Source organism: Mastigoproctus giganteus, chromosome 1 (assembly GCF_048544385.1).
Source record: "Mastigoproctus giganteus isolate SK-2022 chromosome 1, ASM4854438v1, whole genome shotgun sequence".
NCBI classification, from domain to species: domain Eukaryota; kingdom Metazoa; phylum Arthropoda; class Arachnida; order Uropygi; family Thelyphonidae; genus Mastigoproctus; species Mastigoproctus giganteus.
Window position 1 is genome coordinate 22,911,399 of NC_143575.1, and position 23,469 is coordinate 22,934,867.

General features: G+C 36.2%; 1 protein-coding gene across 3 annotated transcripts in view; it reads left to right on the top strand.

The window, feature by feature from the left end:
- Positions 1 to 23,469, top strand: part of Elys (AT hook containing transcription factor 1 homolog) — a 315,674-nt gene that overhangs the window by 236,802 nt on the left and 55,403 nt on the right. For all 3 annotated transcript variants that reach the window (XM_090371873.1, XM_090371882.1, XM_090371891.1), the window contains exons 29-31: positions 11,501 to 11,570; positions 14,993 to 15,040; positions 15,139 to 15,245. In XM_090371873.1, the coding sequence (XP_090227999.1) occupies positions 11,501 to 11,570; positions 14,993 to 15,040; positions 15,139 to 15,245 (225 nt within the window). The remainder of the gene's footprint in view (positions 1 to 11,500; positions 11,571 to 14,992; positions 15,041 to 15,138; positions 15,246 to 23,469) is intronic.

A 23,469-nucleotide genomic window follows, 5' to 3' on the forward strand; every position in this document is an offset into this window, starting at 1 on the left:
AAACCACCAACTCCTAAACTATCTAGAAACCTTCCATTTTATCAGTTATCACCAATATGGATTCCATCATTGCCAATCCACTGATGATATACTGACTTATGTTACCATCTATGGACAAATTCAGCGGAAAAGTTTTGTGAAACTCAAGCAGTTGCCCTTGCCATTTCAAAAGCTTTTGATTGTGTTTGGCATAAGGTTTTCAAATTAAGCTTCCATCTTATGGTTTGGCAACTGTGTTTTGTAATTGTGTATCCAGTTTGCTCTTTGTAGGTGATGGTAGATGGCCCTCTATCTTTGAACTTCTCCACTAATGCTGGTTTTCCCCAAGGTTCAGTTGTTTCACTCACTCTTTTTCTCTTGTATATTAATGACCTTCTTCCATTGACTGGAAATCCTATCTTTTGCTGATGATAGCACATTGCTATCAAGCAATGAGAAAAGAGAGTCGAGTGTTGCATCGAGTGTTTTTGGCAAAAAAATCGATTTCAGTCACCAAATAACCCCCCCCCCCCCATATTCTCTGGATTTGGCTCTCACAGATTACTTTTTGTTCCTCAAAATGAAAACAGCCATGAAAGGAATGCGATAAAGGATGATAGTAGACATCCAGGCTGTAGTGACCGACCAGCTGAAAGCAGTACCAGAAGAGGAGTTCCAGAAGTGTTTTCAAAACTGTATAAAAGATGCAAACAGTGTGTACATATCGGAGGTGATTACTTCGAAAATATATAACCTTACTTTGCCGTTAGTGTTATTCTTTTTTTTGTAGTAGCATCAATCTAGTTATTTAATTGACACACTGTGTATACACATGGTTGTTTTGTTACCCTTTTGTGCCACACTAGAATCTGACAAGAATCCAACTGCAGACTGTAAAATGTAAAGACTCATCTTTGAAGAACATGTGGTGCCATTCCTTGTCATGCCAGTTTGTGTTTGAGTGTCCAAATTTTTATTGTACTACATTGTAGGGTACATAATGGGAGACACACCATAAGCCTTCTCACATAAAGTCCATGTCTGTGCAGGTGATTTCAGATGTTTTGGGTCCATTCTCATATCCTGTCACTGCTACATAGTGTCTGAGTAGCTTGTTGGCATTCAAATTTCATTTGTGATGAGCAAGAGGTGGGACAGATGCTAGATAGCAGTCTGGCCTCAGACTGCTAACCTAACTTGACCCGGGCATTTTGTGGATGGTCTTGAGTGTCTTGAAACCTTTTCCACAACTTGCTGATGACATTGTGACACATCAGGTCATACTGCAACTTGGAATTATTATCCTCCATCCAGTTCCCCAATGACTCTCTGGGCAATAGACTCGGGCAAATCCATCTGAAACGACATTTTCAGATGCTTCACTATGATAACTGACAGGTGTGTGTTATTGTTTAAACTCTGTTGCAGACACATCTCAGCTGTAATTCACAGATGAGATGCATCTACAACATGGTTGAGTACTTAATGAAACAGCCAATTCTTGAATTTGAATGCTTCTGACCTGTGTTTGTTGGAAAACTGTATATCAAGATGTAGATTACCATGATGTGTGCTGGCATTGCTGCCTCTGTATATATCAATACCATTGATTGTCCAATAAACTGTACAGTGATCTAATTGTTTTGACCAGTGTATAAAAACAATCTTAAAAGGATATTACCTAGTGTTATTCTTACATACATTTCTTACAGTAATTTTGGCTTCATATGTCCACCGCTTCCACTTAATTATCTCCACATGCCAACATTGTTTTGAAAAAACAAATTAAACTGTAAAAGTTAAAATTGGAAATAAAATGGAACATTGGTATACAATTATAACAGGTATATAATTGCAATTAGCCAAAGTTTATGTATTTCTAATATGCATGTTCAGAAACATAATGACATAAATGGTTATCTTTTCCAGGTGAAGTGCCCATTGTGAGTTTTGCTGTCATTTAGTAATGTTCTACCAGTATTCTGGCAGTAACATAATTTTCGTTTAAAAGTAATTTAATTCTTATGTTAGGAATGAATTATGTTAGGAATCTTTAGACCTCACATATAAGTTGTAAGAGAAAAACATATGAAATGTTTTCCTAGGTTATTTTCTTGGAGTGTAATAAAATTATAAGTAGTGAACTTGTAATATATTATAGCAAATCATAATAAAATAATATCATGTGTAACTTCATGTCTAAAGTACTATTATAATTTTGGGTTATAAAAAATATGCCCATGCTAACTTTACTGGTGTCAGAAGTTACAAAAATCAGAAGCTAGCCTTTTATGCCTCAGTATTATAAACCATTGAAAAACTGATATGAAAATTTTTTCATCAGTGAACTATGGTTGTCATCTGTCTTAACTTGCTTGATGATTCCCAAATAAAGAATGAAAATGTTTTTCGGTAATAAACACAAGACAACAAACTTTCGTAGCATTACAGTAGAAACTGTTTACCAGAACCACTAGTGCTCCTACTGGCAGAGAAATATAAGTAAACAAGTTCTGAAAAATCACAAAGTGAAAAGGCTTTGTCCGATTCCAGACATTTGTGAAATTTTGAGTGATAATTGAACTTAGTTTATAATGGAAATATAGGAAAATTGTTGGTTGCATGAACTGTCTGGGGTTGGATAATCAGACTTTTACATTGTTCAGAACAGTATAAACAGTGGCTTTCATTTTCATGTTTTTCACATCACCACCACTAAATAAAAATGAAATGGCTAGGCAGTTATAAACCATATGTAGAAATATTATTATTATTATTATTATTAGCCATATGGTGCAAGGAAGGAAGCCAGAGGCTTATGCTGCTCTGGCTAAAAAATTCCCAAATTACCCTGAGAGAGAGAGAGAGAGAGAGAGAAAGTAGAAAGGAATCACCAAGAAAGAGAAGAATGATGATATCCAGTTCAGGACCCTGGGTTTGCCAAGCCCATACCAGATGTGAGCCCCTTTGATATATGTGTAATTTATAAATGTATCATTTTAATGGGTTCACACTAGCAATAATAATAATAATAAGAAATATTCATATATATCCCTTTATTGCAATAGGTAATATTTGATTGTTACAACAATCATGGGCTGAGTAAAACTCCAGCTAGATAATAAATTAGGTAGCTATCTGTGTCTTTAACTTATCTTATGTTAATTAATTTAACCTCTATATATGGCCCCAGGTGCCAAGCGTTATAGTGATCAAGCAATTTTCCGAGTGATTCATAGAGGTTTACTTACTCCAAACCACAGTTCTTCTTTAGTTTAAAAGTTTTTTATGCTTTATTTAATAAGTTACTTAGTCTTACGAATTGTAAACTAGTTTCAGAAAGGAAAATCACCTTTCTTTTTTCCTTTAAACTAACACTAACTTATATACCACTTGGTCACTCCAGCGGCACTGCTCCTACCTCCTCATGGCGGGGCCGGTAACCTGGAAGAAGAAATCCACTCTCCCAGGGTTGAAAGGAGCAACGATGGATAACAATGCTTCCACCTTTAGAGCCATCGTGCTCAAGAATAGAGACAAATCACATGGATAATGACTTTTCTCAACCAAAAAGGTTGAGAAAAGAGGTTGAAAACAACCCCTCAAGAGGAGGAGATACCAGCTTTCCTCATATTACATTCACTGTCAGACCAGCCTATGAGTAAATTCACTATCAGACCAGCCTATGTGCAAAAGTGCATTGAGACTGCAGCAGGTTCATCTAAAACAGTTAGCCGACTCCAGTCTGGTGATCTTTTGGTTGAGACTACCCAACCTCAACATTCTGCGAAGCTATTAAAGCTCACAACATTTGCAGGACAATTAATAAAAGTTACTCCCCATGCCACCCTAAACTCCTCTAAGGGAGTAATAACAGAATGGGATTTATTAACTGTGTCAGAGGAGGAAATTGTCAAAGAGCTTCACGAACAAAAGGTCATCATGCAAGGAGAATTATGACTTGCAAAGATGGTAATCTTGTTCCAACAAGGATCATAATTCTCACTTTTAACTCCTAGCTTACCAACATCTGTGAAAGCAGGCTATCTACATTGCCGTGTCCGACCATACATCCCCAATCCCATCAGGTGTTACAAATGCCAAAAATATGGACAATCCCAGACTATATGTCGAGGTGAGCCAATATGCCCTAACTGTGGGTCAAAAGAGCATAAACAAACTGATTGCACCATTACCACTCCACATTGCCCAGATTGTAAGGGTAACCACCCAGCTTTCTCAAAAATATGTGAACTGTGGAAGCAAGGGGAAAAAATTCAAAAATATAAAGAAGAAAACAAAGTGACATACCCAGAGGCGAGAAGACAAATAATGAAAACAGAGACCAGGCGTATGTATGCCACAGCCACCCAACATTTCCAGTCAGTGGGGATTCAAACTGATGTATCAGTTCCTCTGAACGTGCCTATTGCTAATATGCCACAGCCACCCAACATTTCCAGTCAGTGGGGATTCAAACTGATGTATCAGTTCCTCTGAACGTGCCTATTGCTAATTGGGCACGTTCATTACTCTCTAATCTGAAACAGTCTCCTTTTGCAACAAACAACAGAACAAGCTAGTAATACCCCAATTACCATACCAACCAATTTTCCCTCAACAATAAAACTAAAAGTGACAAAAACTATGAAACCACAATCATCACTCTCCACCTTGGACATTGATCAACAGCATGATTCAGATGATGGCATAATAGAACTACATGTAACTGATGAGATGGACATGAACCATCCCATTTTCATTAAGAAAGACAAAACAAAAATAGATCGATACAAGCAAGCTGCAACTAAAAAACTGTCAGATCTGAAAACAACCCACAAAACCACATAATGGAAAGGTTCCTTCAATGGAATTGTAGAGGCGTCCATAATACAAAAGATGATTCGCAGGATCTTATCGATCGGTACGAACTAGCTGCCATAGCCTTACAGGAAACTCTTTTAACTTCACGAGTGTCCTCTACCCTGAAAAATTATACTATCTTCAGACATGATAGGAGTATTGGCACGCCAGCTCATGGAGGGGTGGCAATTATTGTCAGAAACAACATTCCATCCAAATATATTTCTCTTCAGACACATTTTGAAGTAGTGGCAGTGCGCATCGTAATGGGTATTACCCTTACAATAGTTTCTATATATCTCCCTCCTAAATTATCTCTCTCCTCAGATGAATTAGAAAATCTAATAGATCAGCTGCCAACTGCGTTCTGCTTACTTGGGGACTTCAATGCTCACCATCCGCTATGGGAATCTCCATCAGTTGACAAAAGGGATAAAATAGTAGAATCCCTGCTCGATTCTCATAACCTTACCCTGTTAAACACTGGCGAACCCACTTACATCCATTCTTCTACCGGATCCAAGACTGCAATTGACCTATCAATTTGTTCTCCCTCCATATATGCCAGTATGGAGTGGAAAGTTCTGGATTACCCACTAAATAGTATCATCTACCAATTATTTCCGAGATTCAAACACAAGTAAACTTATCCCCATTGCAGCGACCCACTTGGAAATTCCGTAGGGCAAGCTGGAACGAATATGCCTCCCAAATTCAGTTTGATGATGATATAGTAAAGTCCCAGCCAATAGATATTGTCACCGATCATATAACAAAACAGATATTACAAGCTGCAAATTCTACATTACCTAAATCTTTGCCTGGGAAACACAAACACAGCAATTATTGGTGGAATCAGAAATGCATATATGCTAAACGGACAAAAATAGATCCTGGAATCTGTTTCGAAAATTCCCCACAACTGCCAATCTCATTAACTTCAAAAGGCTCAAGGCCAAGTTCTGACAAATAAGAAGAAAAGCAAAGAAAGACACTTGGATAAATTTTACTGCCACGATTAACAAAAGCACAGATAACAGACTCGTCCTGAAGAAAATTCAAGCACTTAATGGTAAATATGTTCAGTTCCCAGCTCCAGTTCTAAATTGGAAAGGGTAGGAATTGTCCACTTACAGCCAAACCTTTCAGAAAATTAAGGCATCTGCAGCACAACGTAAAATAAAATTCTCCACTCTGGCATCACATCCATACAATCAGCCATTCTCTTTAACCGAACTTTTAGAGTCTCTGACTAAAACATCCAGTACCGCTGCTGGTCTGGATGGAGTATGCTATATAATGTTAAAAAAACTAAATAACAAAGCAACAAATTCCCTTTTGGATTTCTACAACAGAATATTTTTAGAAAATGCTTATCCATACACTTGGCACCACTCAATTGTACTAGCATTTCCAAAGCTGGGGAATGATCATACCCAGCCACATAATTACAGGCCAATTTCACTGACTAGCTGTTTAGGCAAAGTCTTAGAAAAAATGGTTCACAAGAGGCTAACATGGTTTCTGGAAACTAATAATCTGCTGAACCAAAACCAGTATGGGTTTCGGAAGAAGCACTCAACCTTAGACTTGATGATCAAAGCAGAAGCAAACATCCACAATGCTTTTGTAAGGAGACAACATCTGGTAATGGTTAATCTCAATATTGAGAAAGCCTTCGATACAACTTGGCGATATGGAGTCGTCCGGGACCTTCGTTCTTTTGGTTTGAGGGGACATTTATCCCAATTTATACAAAACTTCCTTTACCACAGAACGTTTCAAGTCAGATATATGAACAGTTTATCTAAATCATTTGAACATGAAGAGGGTGTACCTCATGGATCCATCCTAAGTGAAACATTATCCGCTACAAGAATTACAAATATGACATGAGACATACCAAAAACAGTAGAATCATACATGTTTGCTTGATGACCTCATTATCTCTTGTCAGTTGCAAACTATAAATGCCATTGAAAGGCAGCTTCAACTGTCCATCACCAAAATAGAATCATGGGCACAGCAGAATGGCTATTCCTTAGAAATAAATCAACAGCAATTCATTTCTGTAAAATACGGAAATTACATCCGGATCCTGAAATATATTTAAAAAACAACCAGATTCTTCTTACCAGAAATTTTTGTTTATTTATATCTAGATAATAAACTTAGTTTCTCCAATCATATAGCCTATCTTAGAACAGCCTGTCTAAAGAAATTGAACATCTTAAGAGCTGTTTCCGCTAACTCCTGGGGTGCCGATAGACACTCTCTCTTACTTCTTTATAAGACTTTAATTCGGTTCCGATTAGATTACGGATCAACTGTCTATGACTCTGCAAGAAACAGTTCCTTGTTACGTCTGAATACCATTCAACGTAGTGCCCTAAGGATAGCCACGGGAGCTTTCAGAACATCTCGTTCACAGCCTGTGTGTTGAGGCAAATGAATCCCCACTGCATCTCAGATGAAAATCTTTGCTATGTAGCTTTGCTGCTATGCTGCAAAAATTAAAAGTATTCCATCTCATCCCAGCTGGGAATACATGTTTGACACTCAATATATAATGCTATACCATAATAAACCTAAAGAAAACTGCCCTGCAGGTCTTAGATTGCAAGAACTAATGGCTAGTTAATTAACGTTCAGCAAATCCTCGAAGACCTTGATCCTCCTAAACAACCCTGGATTGAATCGACACCCCCTTGTGGTAATTTCTTTCTGAGATGGGGAAAAGGCTCCCTGCAAAAACAACAACTTACAGCAACTATATGAAGCCCACACCTTAGAAAACTCAGAGAAACTACTTATTTATATTGATGGCTCAAAAACAGAAGCTGTAGATGCTGCAGCAATTAGTTCTACATTCTGAATAGCTGTGCCTCTTCCTACAGAATGCAGTATCTATACTGCAGAATTATATGCAATAAAACTGGCCCTAGACAATATGACCAAGCAGCAATTCAAGCAAGCTCTTATATACACAGACTCCTTAAGTGCAATCACTGCCATTTAATCTACTACTTCGTCCCACCATCACATTCTGAAACAGATCCAGTCTTAATTATATGAATATCAAACATCCAAACAGATGGTCACATTCTGTTGGATCCCTGGTCATGTGGGCATCCCAGGTAATGAAAGCGCTGATCGTGCTGCTAACCATCCTGATAATGGATCTTTCTGCCATACACTGATTATAGATCCATTATTAGAACAGCATGTTGGAAGAAATAGGCTGAACTGTGGCAAACTCAAGTCAATAACAAACTACTCCAGATTAAAAAAGAACCTCAACTGTGGACTTCTAGTTTCATGAGAAGCAGACGAGAAGAAGTAATTTTGACAAGACTCCGAATCGGTCATTCATATATAAGTCATCTGTTCTTGCTTATGGGAGAGAATCCTCCTCAACGTTCCTTCTGTCAATCCCAATTAACAATCAAACATATTCTCATAGAGAGTCCTCAATATTCAAGTATCTGGAAATCCAGTTTTCCCTCTCTAGCTAACTTTCAGGAACCTTTAACTTTACAGCACGTACTTGGCAATTGTGCAGATTTCAATGCTCTGTTTCAATACTTGACATGCATAAATATATATAATCGTCTCTGATAACTATAATATAAAATATTTAGTCATAAGTTAATGATGAACGGGCACAATATGGCCCAGGAGGCCCTTGTGCCAAAAATTCTAGCACAACACACACACATATATATATATATATATATTTTTTTTTTTTTTTTTTTAAAAGTTCTTTGGACACAGTGTCAACAAATTATGTCTGTATATGTACAGATTTTTCTTGAAACTCTACAAAGGCATGCTGCTGTCTATGAGGGCTGTTCAATAAAGAATGATCATAAATTTTTTTTTCACAACATACCTTTATTAATCATCCATATTCTGATGGTCCTTTTCAAAGTACAGGCACTCCTCAACTTACGTTCTTAATCGTTTTTTTTTTTTTAATGTACGTAAGTCCGACTTCGGTCTTGTAGATACAAAATACATGTATAGTACAGTACGACGTACCGAGATTATAACCCCCAACAAACTTCATAGTGTACAGCATTTTATGATTTGTAACCGAGTTGAATGAGGTTGAAAAAACGTACAATAAATAATAATTTATAGTACAGTATTTATTCAAAACTAATTTAATCTAAATGTGATATGTAATTTAATTTAATCTACGATCAAATCACTTTATGATGGACTCTCCAAAATAAAATACCATTCACTCTACAATATGTAGTAAACGCCTGTCATTGTGATCATGTTTGCGAACTGAATTTTAATTCTATTAAACGGCTATTCTAATAGGCGAAAATAGGAGGAACATTATCCACAGGCTATAAAAGTAAAGATATAAAGCACAGATTTACACTTTACTTCCTACAATTAACAAAATTAAATGATGCGTGAAAATTGGAAGAATATTGAAGAATATCAGAAGAAGTACATAACTTAATTAATAGTGTAACTAACTGATATTTCTGTTCGCCAACATTTTTTTTTTTGGTCGAAAAATTTAAAACAGTAAGAAAATAAGCAATCAATAACAAAGAACACAGCACACACAAATTGCAACTAACCCGATACGTGCAAGTGAGATACGGAGTAACAACTTTAAGACGAGCAAAATATATGAATGAAGAGAATATTCTGAAAATTTATTTGTTTTTTATATGATTGAAGAGTTCAGTGAAGGGGAACTCATTTCACCATAATACCATAATGTAAAAACCACAAAATTCCAGTTATCAGTATTATTGCAAATGCAATAAGATCAAGTTTACTACCCATTTATAATTACATTATGCTAACAGAAAAGTCCAATAAACTGAAAACTGCTAATTGTTTTTATTGTTTTATGGTAATTACCTCCAGAAATGTGTTTTAGAAAAATATCACAAAGGCATTCAAAATTGATTCTTATAACCAAACATAGCAACAGTTTTGTGCTTTGTACATATCTGCGAGTTGTACATAAGTCATTTGTACATAAGTAGAGGAGTACCTGTAGTCCTCATTTCATGAAATGCAGTTATTCCAATGTTTCTGCCATTCTTAAAAAACATGTTGGAAACCATTTTTTCACATGTGCTTGAGAATCACCTCCAATGTTTTTTAATGACCAGGAATGTTTTCCTCGTAGCTTTTTCTTTAACTTTGGAAATAAATAAATAAAAAATCACAGGGTGCAGGTCAGAGCTGTAGGGCAGATGAGGAACATATTTGACATTAATGCTGGCTGAGTACTGGCTGACAGTATGAGCAATGTGAGGTTTTGCATTGGCACAATTGCAGCATCCACTCACCTGGGTGCAGTCCTCGTTGTTTGCGATGAATGTGATCTCACAAAGTGTGCAGTACAGTTCTATGTTAAGGTCCCATAACAGTTGTATGATGTGGCACAACATGCTGGTAAACCATTCCTTGAATGTCAAAAAAAGAGATGAACCATGAGACTTCCAAACGGAGCTTTGCTTCTTACCCTCCAGGTTAAAATGATGGAGCCATGTCTCATCTGCCCTTATCCCCTTGTGGAGAACCACACCATTTTCAGTAACCATCCGTTGCAGCTCCTGACATACCTCCATACGAACTTGCTGTTGCTCAGGTGTGAGTAGAAGTCTTGGAACTCAGCTTGCAAAAACACGTGCCATAGGAAAATGGTCATAGAAAATACCGTACAAACTTCCTACTAATATTCTCAACATCTCTGTTAGTTACCTTACTGTTAGACAACAATCTTCTCTCACTATTACATAAGGCGTTTATGATTTCTGCAGTGACAGCAGTGCTCGGAGCTCCAGGGCTACCGATTTTTGTGATTGAATCACATCCATCTTTAAACATTCTAAACCACCAAGCTGTGCTATAGGCGTAGATTCACCTCAAGCCTCTTAACATTTCATATCCTTCAGCTGATATTTTCTTGGAATGGAAACAAAATTTGAGAGCAGTATACTGTTCCTCACATATTACATCATGTGCATAAGACAACTGCACAGCTGCAATGTGTTTTAACTTGATTTGGTCTTAAATTCTGCAGCTCAATTAGAAACAGTGAGCAGTACGGTTGTTCATGAAAAATTGTGATCATTCTTTATTAAACAGCCCTTGTATCTATCAAATAATAGTAGCCATTTTATCATAGGAGGATGCATGAGTTTAACAGATTTGCAACATATTGTTATTGTCTGAATTCAAGTGAATTTCTTCAATTTTGACTAACACAATCTAAAATTAAAAAAATGCTCTTGAATTCAGATCCCTTAGTTTATGAAACGAATAAAATAATACATTTATAAACATAGAGGATATTACTGAAAAGGAAGAAGTAATTCTGAGTTTTATTTTTTACCTCATTAATTTTGTTTAAAATTAACCCTTTAAAAATATGAAAAAAATATTTAAAAGCATTTATGAACATAATTTTCCAGTTTTTACAAACTTCCAAATTCCTCAGAAAAAATTCACTCCAGATTGTACATGTACTGTCTGGAAACCCACTTATGAAAGGGTTAATTTAAAATAAAATTAATGGGATGACTAATGGTTGCTTTAGTATTTTTATATATGGAAAATCAGGAAATATGAATTTCATTAAGGAATATTTATTTATTCATTTTTTTTTTTACAGAAGAAATATGCTCAAAACAACTACGATTTGATGTTCCTAGCAAACCACCAATTACTCCTAAGAGCAAGTGGTAAGTTTAATGAAATCTAGATCCATTTATTATGTTTATTTATATCTCTTGGTTCAGCTTATCACCTTGTCTTCCAGAAAACCTGTACATGTATAAACTTTTAATGAATAGAAGACACTTTTTTTTCTTGTTCCTGTCTTTCAAAATGAAACTGCTCACTGTCATGAGACAAACAGCTGCAGTTGCCTATCAGATGAAATGCTGAAATGCTTTAAGATACTCAGCATAATGATTCTTTAATTTGGTTAATTCCGTACCAAGGGTTGAATTTTTTAAATTTCTTTATTTGATTAATTTAAGACACGTCATGGCTAAGATAACTACTGTTATTAATATTCATATTCACTACTGTGTCAAATGGGTTTTATAACACTGGCAGGCTGCATTGTTAAGAGTAATATCTTCACTTAGAACATATGAGGCAATCCTTTAAAAATTTTATCTACTTCCTCACATTCAATTAGAGCCACATAGGTGCGGTCCATACTAGACTAAATTCATAAAAGCACATAAGCTACTATAACTTTTTGTGAACAAATAATGGTAATTGCACATCCTTGTAAAGTAACATTTCTATCAAAAATGTAAAAGAAAAATAGAAACAAATACTTGCTATCCTTTAACTGAACTACACGCTCTCTTCTGACTGTTGGAGTACATCCTCTTTCTTAATACTCAAAATTTGATTATGAAGACATGGCTTGACCTTTTTCATGGAAGCTACAGCATTCTGTAAGCATCTGTATGCAACATACATGAATCAAAGACAAAACCTTTTTTAGCTTAATTAATTTTCAAGAATGAATGCTAAGGTGTAGCTGCTGATAATACTAACCATGATGGAGACTATCACGAATAGAAGCAACAAGCAGCATACTTGGATAAATGACACTGCAATAGCTGTACTTTGATGCAGGAGATGACATGCACTTGGACTGCTTCTCACTCCACTTTCTGTTGCACTCTTTTCTAGGCTGAGGTATATAACTTTTATACATTTTTAGTAGCACTACTTTATATGCTGTGAAGTAGTACTTTACATAATGTATGACACCCTTTCCACAGAATATAGGAAGAAGGGATAACATCCTATACTTTTCAAATTCAGAACAGAAATTTTGCATCACATAAGAGAAGGGAGAATATATATAATATATTATCTCAGACAATCATAATAAATTATAGCAGACTATAATAAAATAGTATTATGTTTAACTTGCATGTCTGAAGTGCTATTATAATTTTGCAAAATTGTATTTCTTTATTTGTTATTTTTCAGTATTCTTCCCATTAAATTTAATTTCAATTTATGTAATATAGTAGTAGTGAGCTGAGATGCTATGCACTGCTCATACTGTAACCTATAGTCTAGTTAAATGTATATTCTCATTCTTTATTATACTTTGTGTTTCATTAAGAGTGTGGCTTTGCATTATGAAGGCTCTTAACTGCATTTGTTTAATTTCTCACTGCATAAAGGCCACCATTATGCAAATCTGTTGCAGCAACATGCCGATTAAATGAATTTCAAGTTGCAGCTTGATGCATTAATTTGTTTAACATTTGAAATGCAGTGATTCTCTGATCATTATTATTATCTTGGCTCCTTCATATGAGATGGGACTGGTTGAGTGAACATGGTGTGTGACGACACATGGGAAAATTGTCATCATCCCTTTGTCAAAAAGCTGGACACGACTATCACAAAAGCATTTATGATTGTTATATCATTTAACATTTATGTCGCTGCATATCTAACTCCATTTCCATACATATCATCAAATATTACTTTTTCTTCAAATATTGAAGAAAAATTACTTTCTATAATATTTCTCAAATATAAAAAATTATCACTAATACTAATACATGATATAATTGAACCATCATATTTTTTTAAATATACAGTGAAATCTCTTTAAAGCAGACATCATTAGAAGGAAGTGTCCACCATAGAGAGGTTTCTGCTTTGCAGAGGTCAGTGTAGCCAGTTTCAATAATTTGGAATAATGGAATTCACTGTAGCTGGTTGCTTCAACTGCTGCAGGTAGTTGAGGCTGACAGTTTGAAATTAGTTGGCCTTAGGAGGGAAACATAATTTTTATTTTCTTATCTACTTGGCTTGTTTTTTTTTTTTTTTTTTTGCCAGTGTAGAAAAGATGCTGGCTTCCTTGCACTATATGGCGTGTACTGTTACTGTAATTAACTTTTACTAATACTGAATATAAAGGCTTTGTTTAAAGCATTTCATTTTGCCATTTTCATTTGGATAATTAGGTCACTTACTGGTTTTAGCCCATATTTATTGTTTTTGCCAACATGCAATTTTTTTTAATGTAATAGGATACACCCACCTTTAATGGGACAAACCCCTCCCTCTTTAAATTTCTGTGTACAGTCTTGCTGCACACAGCAAGAACTTTCATTTCTTAAAAATTTATTGTGCAATTAGTGTAATTCCTAGGAAAAATTTGACCAATATTACAAAGAAAACTGCATAAACGACTGCCACGTTCACTGTTGAGTGAACGTGGTATGTGATGGCACATGGGAAAATTGTCATCATCCCTCGGTCAAAAAGCTGGAAGCAGCTATCACAAAAGCATTTATGAATGTTATATCAATCATCACATAGTGTTTTTTATTGAATATACAGGCATTTGCAATGAAGGCAAGTGAAGGTCAAGATTGTCTAATTAGTATTACTATAATGAACTTGACGTTCACTTGCCTTCATTGCAAATGCCTATTGATCAATGAAAAAGTGTGCGTGCATGCGTGCGTGCGTGCGTGCGTGTGAGTGTGAGAATTACCCTTGAATGAGTCCCATCTAGGAAGATTTAAAATACCAGACGGATACCTGTTGAAGTGTCTGATTTGGAGAGATCATATAATGTCCATAACAAGAAGTGTTCCTTTTAGAGAGATGCCCGTTAAGGGAGATTTCACTGTATTAATAATATTATTTAATTTAAATTTTTTGTTTTAATAAGATATGAACATGCTATTTCTCGCTGTTGAGTGAACATGGTATGTGACGGCACATGGGAAAATTGTCATCATCCCTTAGTCAAAAAGCTGGACATGATTATCACAAAAACATTTATGATTGTTATATCAATCATCACATAGCATTTTTTATGAATATACAGGCATTTGCAATATTTTCAGAGTGATTGATCGATGTTGATTATTTACAGAAAGATTAATGATTTTTAAATTCTAGATTCTACAATGATTAAGAATATGAAAAAAATGATGTTTAGTAGAGATAAAAATAACAACCAGTGTAATTACTAATTTATTGTGTCATCTTAGTAAAATATATGGAAAGTAACTATAATTTCTCTGTTTTCGCCAACATATTTCTTCAGTTTATTTTTTAATGAATTTGAATATATACATCTGTAATCAATTTTTTATAGGACTGTTTCTAGTCTTTGTGATAAAGAAACTTCTTCTGTGCCATGGATGTAAGTGTTTCTTCTCTCTTCTAATTGATAGTTTTTGTTATTTCTTAAATTGAATTTATCCTCATGAATTTCTAAATTCATGTATAACTTTCTTACAGATTTCCTTTAGATGGCCTTCATGCAAGTCCTCGTCGACCATTGCACACAACACGTGAGGTTTCAGAAAAGTCATCCCCTTTCCGAGATGTTCATCTACGTGTACAAGGTACTAATATGCGTCATATGTATTCCTTTCTCCCCCACCTTCCCGACTGTTTTTTGCATGTTAGATGTAAGCACAACTTCCTTTCATAAATATTTTCTGAGAAGTGAGCAGAAAATTTTATGGAAGGATAATTTGCAATTCTTTAAAGTTCCACGAATGCTGTTTTAACATTGCAGCCCTTTATTGCATTAATTCTTCTGCAAGTATTTCTAGGACAGTACATAAGCCACCTGAAGTGAACTTTTTGAAGGAATTTAGAATTTTTTAAAAATTAAAGATACAGTCCATTTGGGACACATCGGGACTAGTGCATTTTGGCCCGATTAAGCAGCTGCCCCAATTATCTGAAGTTTCACGTAAATAGTTAAAAATACAATGTACCCCCCCCCCCTTTTTTTAACAATTAGTTCACTGTACAATCAAATCATGTTACGACGAACTCAACATAGTAGAGTACCGTTCACTATACGATGTGCAGTAAACGTCGGTCATTGTGATCACATTTGTGAATTGAATTTTAATTCTATTAAACAGCGATTCTAATTAGCGAAAATAGGAGGAATATTATCCGTAGGCTATAAAAGCAAAGATATATTAAGCAGAAAGTTACCCTTTATTACCTTACCAATTAAAAAATACGTGAAAATCGGAAGAATATATGTGATAATCGGAATAATTAATACGTACTGTAATATGTGCATACGAACTAGTTGACATTTCTGTTCATTGATATTTGTTGGTGGGGGTTAAAATTTAAAACAGTAAAAAGATAAGCAATCAATAACAAAAACACAGCACACACAAATTGCAAGTAACACAATACGCGCAAGTGAGAACCGAGTAACGAGTTACAAAGCTTTAAAAATACAAATGAAGAGAAGATCAGAAAATTAATTTTTTTATATGATTGAAGATTTCGTGGAAGTGTAAACACATTTCACCATAATAACCCACAGAATTCCAGCTGTCGGTATTATCGCAAATTCAGTAAGATCGAGTTTACTGTCCGTTTATGATAGATTTCACTAATAGAAAAGCCCAATAAACAGGTGACTGCTAATTGTTTTTATTGTTTTATGGTTGTGACCTCCAGAATTTCGACCGAACCACGTGGTACCGTCAAAGACAATCGTAGGGTAATCTCCAGTGTTGCAGTCTCCTGCCCCGATTAAACAGCATGCTGTCCCAGTTAAGCAAAGTTTATTTTCTCGATTGGTTTCTGTTTTTTAAGATTTGCCCCAAATAAACGGCTGCCCCGATGAACCGGTGGCCCAAATAACCGGAATCCACTGTATTTACAAAAATGCTTTTAAATATTTATTTATTATTATTATATATATATATTTTTTTTTTTTCATATTTTGATTTTATAGCTGAACAGTAGAGTGAGATTATTGTCAAAAAATAAAATCAAAATCAGTATTTTAAAAAAAAGTAAAAAATCATGAATAATATAAAAAAATTTTAAAAACAAAAAAAAAACAAAAAAACAACTCACTGATACTTCTTAGTAGCAATATCCCCTAAATTTATATGTGTATTATTTGTTTCGCTTTCAACTGTGGGATCCAAATTGCAGATTATTTCTTCAATTTTGGCCTGTGTTAGCCCAAAATTCATTATTTGAATCTTTTTGAAAGGGTATGCCTCCTAAGCCATTTTCAAAACTGACATATGTACTGACATAATTCCACTAAATATGGAGGATGTGGAAAGGTCAGGGAATGACCACCGCATATCCCTGGAGCAATATGGCCTTAGTTGCTAATGCTCCTAAAAACCAAATAACAAACAATAACAAACTGACATAATTTGTTGATACTGCATTGAAGCAACCTTCAAAATGTGTACCACATTTCATCAAAATGTTTGGTAAATTTTTAAAAAATTAATTTTATTTAGTGATACATATTTATATTGTTAATATTCCTCTGTATAGTCTCCTTCTGCAACCACACATTTGTTCTGTCATGCCTGCCACTGATTATTTTCCATCATACCTGCCACTGATTGGAATATTTTATCGAATCAAGCAGTTATGTTTGATTTCTTGAATGAACTCATTGTTTTCCTTTCATGTCCTGTTTTAATTTTGGGAATAGCCAAAAGTCATATGATTCCAAATCAGGTGAATAAGGTAGATGCGGTATGATAGGAAGTTTTTGTTGGTCAAAATTGATTGTTTCTTCAAATTGTTTGCATTTCCAGTTTGTGACAGTACACACAACAAATGAGGGGTGTTCGCTAAAAGCAGCTTTCTGCTAGATGTGCTATCATCGGCAAAACTATGGATAGGATTTCCAGTCAATGGAAGAAGGTCATTAATATACAAGAGGAAAAGAGTGGGGGAAAGAACTGAACCTTGGGTAACACCGGCATTAGTGGAGAAGTTAGAAGACAGAGCCATCTACCATCACCATCAGTGAGCGATCAGAGAGAAAACTGGGTAACCAATTACTAAAAACAGTTGGCAAACCATAAGATGGAAACTTGTTTAGAAGACCTTTATGCCAAACACGATCGAAAGCCTTTGAGATGTCAAGAGCAACTACTTGTGTTTCATCGAACCTTTCCATTGAATTAGTCCATAAATGGGTAACATAAGCCAGAATATCACCAGTGGATCGACACTGACGGAATCCATATGGCGATTGTTGGTCAGACAGAAGGTTTATAGGTAGTTTAAAATTTGGCGGTTAATTGATTTCTCCATTACTTTAGAAAGAGTAGAAGTAATTGCAATGGGACGATAATTGGATGGGAGGGATTTGTCACCCTTTTTAGGAACGGCCTGGATATGAGCAAATTTCCAAGCAGAAGGAAAAACACCTTTGGAATAAGAAAGTGAAAAAAAAAGGCGGCAAAGAATATGAGTAAGTTCGGGAGCACAGGTTTTGAGAACAAGTGGAGAAATACCATCGGGACCTGGAGCTTTCTTAGCATCAAGATTCGTCAAAATCCTTTTGACAGAAGACCACAGGAGGCATTGAATGGAGCGTGTTGGGAATAGTGGGAGGTGTTTTACCAAGATCGTTAATGCATGAATTGAAAGAAAAATGGGATGCTAGGAGGTAAGCTTTATCCTTGGCTGAAGTGACAACAGAACCATCTGGTTTGGACAGAGGTGGGAGCAGAGATGGGCAAAAGTTGCGGCCAGTAGCTTTGGCAAGAGACCAGAATGCTCAGCTGCCATTAGGACAAGAAGCAAGTTTTCTACTCTTAGCCTGTTCAAACTCTAGTTTGGACTGGTTAATACCTGCTTTACAATTGTTGCAAGCTTTGGTGTAGGCAGAAAATGAAACTGAAGATTTGGAAACAAGCCAATTACAATATGCAACATTCTTCTCTTGAACAGCCTTAGCACATTTGTTGGAAAACCAAGGTTTAGATATAGGACGAGATTTTAAAGTGGAGTGTGGGATAAAGGATTCCATTCCTGCAAGAATAATTTCACTGACACGATCTGAGCAAAAGTTGATATCAGAACTTTTGAAACAGTAATCCAACCAAGGAAAAGAAGAAAAGAAGTCTCACAGGTCATCCCATTTTGCATTCTTGTAATGCCAAACAACACATGGTTGGGAATAGCCATGAGATAAAGGTTCCATTGGAGAAGAGACAATCACCAAGTTGTGATCTGAAGTGCCTAAAGGACCTCTCACTTCGACCGTGTACTTAGAAGGGTTGTTTGTGAGAAAAAGATCAAGCGTAATTGGCTGTATGATTAGGATTGTCCGGTATTCTTGTAGGTAAATGAACAATCTGTGCAAGATCATTAGTAATTGCAAAAGCCTCAGCATCTCGACCAGCTGGGTCGGTGTGACTTGAAAACGGAAGCCAGCTGGAGTTGTGAACATTAAAATCACCAAGGAAAATTACCTCACTGTTAGGAAAGTTGGACTGGAGAAAGTCAAGTTGCTAAGAGAGGAAGTCAAAGAGCTCCAAGTGATTAGTGGAGTTGGGAGAATGGTAGAGACAACAGATGAATTTGACACAATGAGCTAGAGAAATTTTAACCCAGAGAAGATCAAAGAGAGGAGATTCCAAATTGCCAAGTCTCTGACAGGGAATATCAGAACGGACATATGCACAAGTACCATCTTTGAGGCGAAAAGAATCATACAGCAAATAATTTGGGCATCTGAGATGAGCAGTAGTTAAATCAACCGATAACTGAGATTCTGTCAGAAAAAATACATAGGGTATGGCAGACTGCAAGTGGAAATGGACATCATTGAGATTAGAATTGTGACCACGTATATTTGTGAAATGAATTAGGAAGTGCTTGGGAGGTTTAGATCTTTTCACAGATAAGCTTGCTCTATTAGTTTGACAATTCCTGGTGTATTCAATAGTAAGAAAAAGTGGGTGGGACATACTGTATAAAATAATGAAATTTTTGGATATGGCGTACACATGGTAAGAATATACCCAGATCCTTGACATAACGTGGCCTCGACAATGCTCCCCGCATACACACTACTCGGACTCCCTCCAGTCACTGTCTGGCAGAGTAGAGGTAGCAAGATTATACACTAGCTGATCCGGAAGCCTCCTAGAGAGTTACCAATAGGTTCAGTCCGATGTACTAACAAACGGCCGTCCTGCGAACACCGTTTTAGAGCTGTACCCTCGAAATGTAAGGAATATTGGATCTCACCACGATGTTCATCATAACCTCAAAAGTCATCGATCATACTGCACAATGGAAGATATGGGGAAGGGTTGACCGGAACTTACCTCTAGAGACTAAACATGGGTTCCACCACTTCAAGCCTCCAATAAGCAAAGTGGTGGTATTGCACCAGTTGATGAGAGTCATCTACCATCTAGTACTGCCTGGTAACATAAGAGGGGCGGCATTCCTCCATGTGGTGTGGGCGCCACACATCGACCCCTGCTTACGTTGGTTTACACCTGGATGGTCACCCACCATGTACTTGTGCATGGAGGTTAATGGAAGATATAAGCTAGTCTGTAATCAGGTCACAAAGGAGGTTAGGCAGACGAAGGCAGATTACGAGAAATATTTGGCAAAAGATGCTAAGAAAAACAGCAAGGATTTCTTTACTTATATAAACTCTAAAAGGAAACGGACGAATCTGATTCGGCCACTTGATATCGATGGTTCCACTGTTGATGATCCTGCTCAGATAGCAAACAAACTGAATGAGTATTTTGCATCTACATTCACACATGAGGAGTTATTAAAGTTTGAAAATGGCAGAAGGTTATCAAATTGTAGCAGGGTGCTTCATGATTTTGTAATAACTGAGAGCAAAGTGGAGGAGAAATCGTTGAAATTAAACATAAGAAAGGCACCTGGGGTGGATGAGATCTATCCAGTTATATTAAAGGAGGCGGCAAAGCAACTAAGCAAACCCTTAGCCATAATTATGAGAGCATTCTTGGACTCGTGGGAGGTCCCCATGGACTGGAGATATGCAAATGTATCCCCAATTCACAAAGGGGGATCAAAGGGTGACACGAGTAATTACAGACCAGTTAGTTTAACTTCTGTTCCAGGTAAAATAATGGAGTCACTGATTAAAGATGCATTGCAGGATCATCTAGACAAGACTGCAGCAATAATTCAGATACAGCATGGGTTTGTTAAGGGAAAGTCTTGTCTGACAAATTTGATGGGATATTATGATGTGGTTGCAAAGGAACTGGATGCAAAAAAAATTTTGATATCATATATTTGGATTTCAGGAAAGCTTTTGACACTGTTGCGCATGGAAGACTATTGTACACATTGGAGCAGAATGGTATTAAGGGTAAGTTGCTACAATGGATAAAAGGATGGTTGAATGGGAGAAGACAGAGGGTGGTAATTAATGGGTGCTTCTCTTCGTGGACTAATGTTATTAGTGGAGTCCCACAGGGTTCAGTGTTGGGTCCTCTGTTGTTTTGTATACAGTAAACCCTCACTATTCGTGGGGGTTACGTTCCTGAGAAATGCCACGAGTACCGAAAATGCGAATACTGAGTTATTGCTCCCATAGTAATAAAGGGGTTCCGTTCCAAAGTATGAAATATATAAGAAAATCTAGTCTAAAATTTTGTCTATGTATGTATTATATGTACCTTCATAATATGACTATATACATAGACAGTACATAGTGAAATGCAAGCATATAGCATTGAAATGAAAATAAGAAACAATTTAATATTAAATGTAATATTTATTAGAAATTTCAAACAAATCTTTCAAACCAGTGTCTTTGCTAGCTAAAAAACTTATCCCGCCAGTGCTATCACCAGTTTCTCTAAAGTGTTGATAAAGGAGTTTTGCCTTTTCACGAATGATGAATGAACTTAACGGAATTTTATTTTGAGTTCGGTCTTCTATCCACAGGTTTAAAGCTTTTTCGATTTTTTCTAATTTAGCATCACGAGTTACAGACCAAATTTTTGAAGCAATTAGTGCGCGTTTTCACGGACACTACGGCAGATTTTTTCTTCCGATTTCTTGATTGATCGTACCGTTAACTTATTCATTTTATAATATTTTGCCACTGAAGAGACACTTTCACCATTAGAAATTTTGTCTAATAACTCGATTTTATTCACTAATGTCATCGCTTTCTTTGATCTTTTCACATTTCCCTTGTTATTCATAGCCATATTTTTGTATGGGTTAGAAAAGAACTTGTCAACAATAAGTCACTTTGTTCCGTTAACACACTCGAAAAAGTCTGTTTTACACTGCAAAACGGTAGATTTATCACTTTTGTAAGCATATCAATTTATAAATTGATAAATTTATTCAATTTATAAGCATATAAATTAAAAGCAAACGACGAAACCTTCCATGACAAGCGCATAACACATACTGAACAAGGATTAGCGAGAAACATCCACGCTCGTGATTTTGTGTCCCCCCCCCCCCCCCCCCGCCGCCGCCGCAACCTACTGAGCGCTGTTTTCACCAGGAAAGATAAATTTAGCCACGCCCACATTTTTTTATGGCGGAAATGTTCACGGCGCTTTAAAATTCACATGTTTTTTTAGGTTTCATTTTATATTAAATCAGCGACCGCGAATAGCGGGGGTTTACTGTATTTATCAATGATACTGATGAAGGTATATCAGGCTTAGTGTCGAAGTTTGAAGATGATACAAAGGTTGCCAGGGTTGGTTAATGACAGTAATGGCAATGTGCTGCTGCAGCAGGATCTAGATAATTTGGGCAGATGGGCTAATAAGTGGCAACTAAAGTTTAACCTTGACAAATGCAAAGTACTGCATATGGGTAGAAGTAACCCCAGAGAAATGTACCAACTGTGTGGTACTACACTTAAGGTGGTAGAAAATGAAAAAGATCTGGGAGTAATTGTGCAGTCAGATATGAAGTTTTCTGAGCAATGCAGACAGGCTGCCAGGGCTGGTCATGGGGTTTTGTCAATGATATATAGGAATTTTGCTAGCAGGGAAAAGAAGGTGATTGTCCCTCTGTATAAGGCAATGGTCAGACCATGCCTTGAGTACTGCATACATGTCTGGAGGCCTCATTTTAGGAAGGATGTCGATTTGCTTGAGCGTGTTTATATAATATTGGTGAGGGAATGAAGGGATCCTCTTACCAAGAGAGCCTTAAGTTCTGCAAATTGCAGTGACTGGAGACTAGGCACCTGCACAGTGATCTGATTGAGGTGTATAAGGCCTTGAATGGGTTGAGCACGCTGAATTCTGATGGGATCCTTCCACTTGTTCAAATACGAACCTAAGGGGGCATAAATTCAAATTAAGAAAAAACAGATGTAGAATAGATGTGAGGAAATTTGCCTTTAGCCAGCAGGTGGTTAATTGCTGGAACAAACTTGCATCTGTCGTGAAAGTTGATAGGTTGAATAAATTTAAGGAGGAACTGGACAGGCATTTGGAGGGAATGGTGTGATTTTTTTTTTTTTTTTGGCTGATGCTGCATAAGCTCATACACTTGCTTTCTTGCATCACATACCACTACTACTATTACTATTTGAAAACCTGCATTCATGGGATATAAACATTTTATTATTTTAATAATGACTCATTGTTAATTATGAATTTTTCACAGGCTACATCAAAGATGCATAAAGGTGCAACATAGTATTTTTTGATGCAACATTTTTCCTCTTTATTTATATGAAGCTGTGAAAAGCTTTCAAGCTGCTCATCAATTTCAGAACTTTGATTTCAAAATGAGGGATTAATTTTGTTCACCCTGTGGCAAATATTA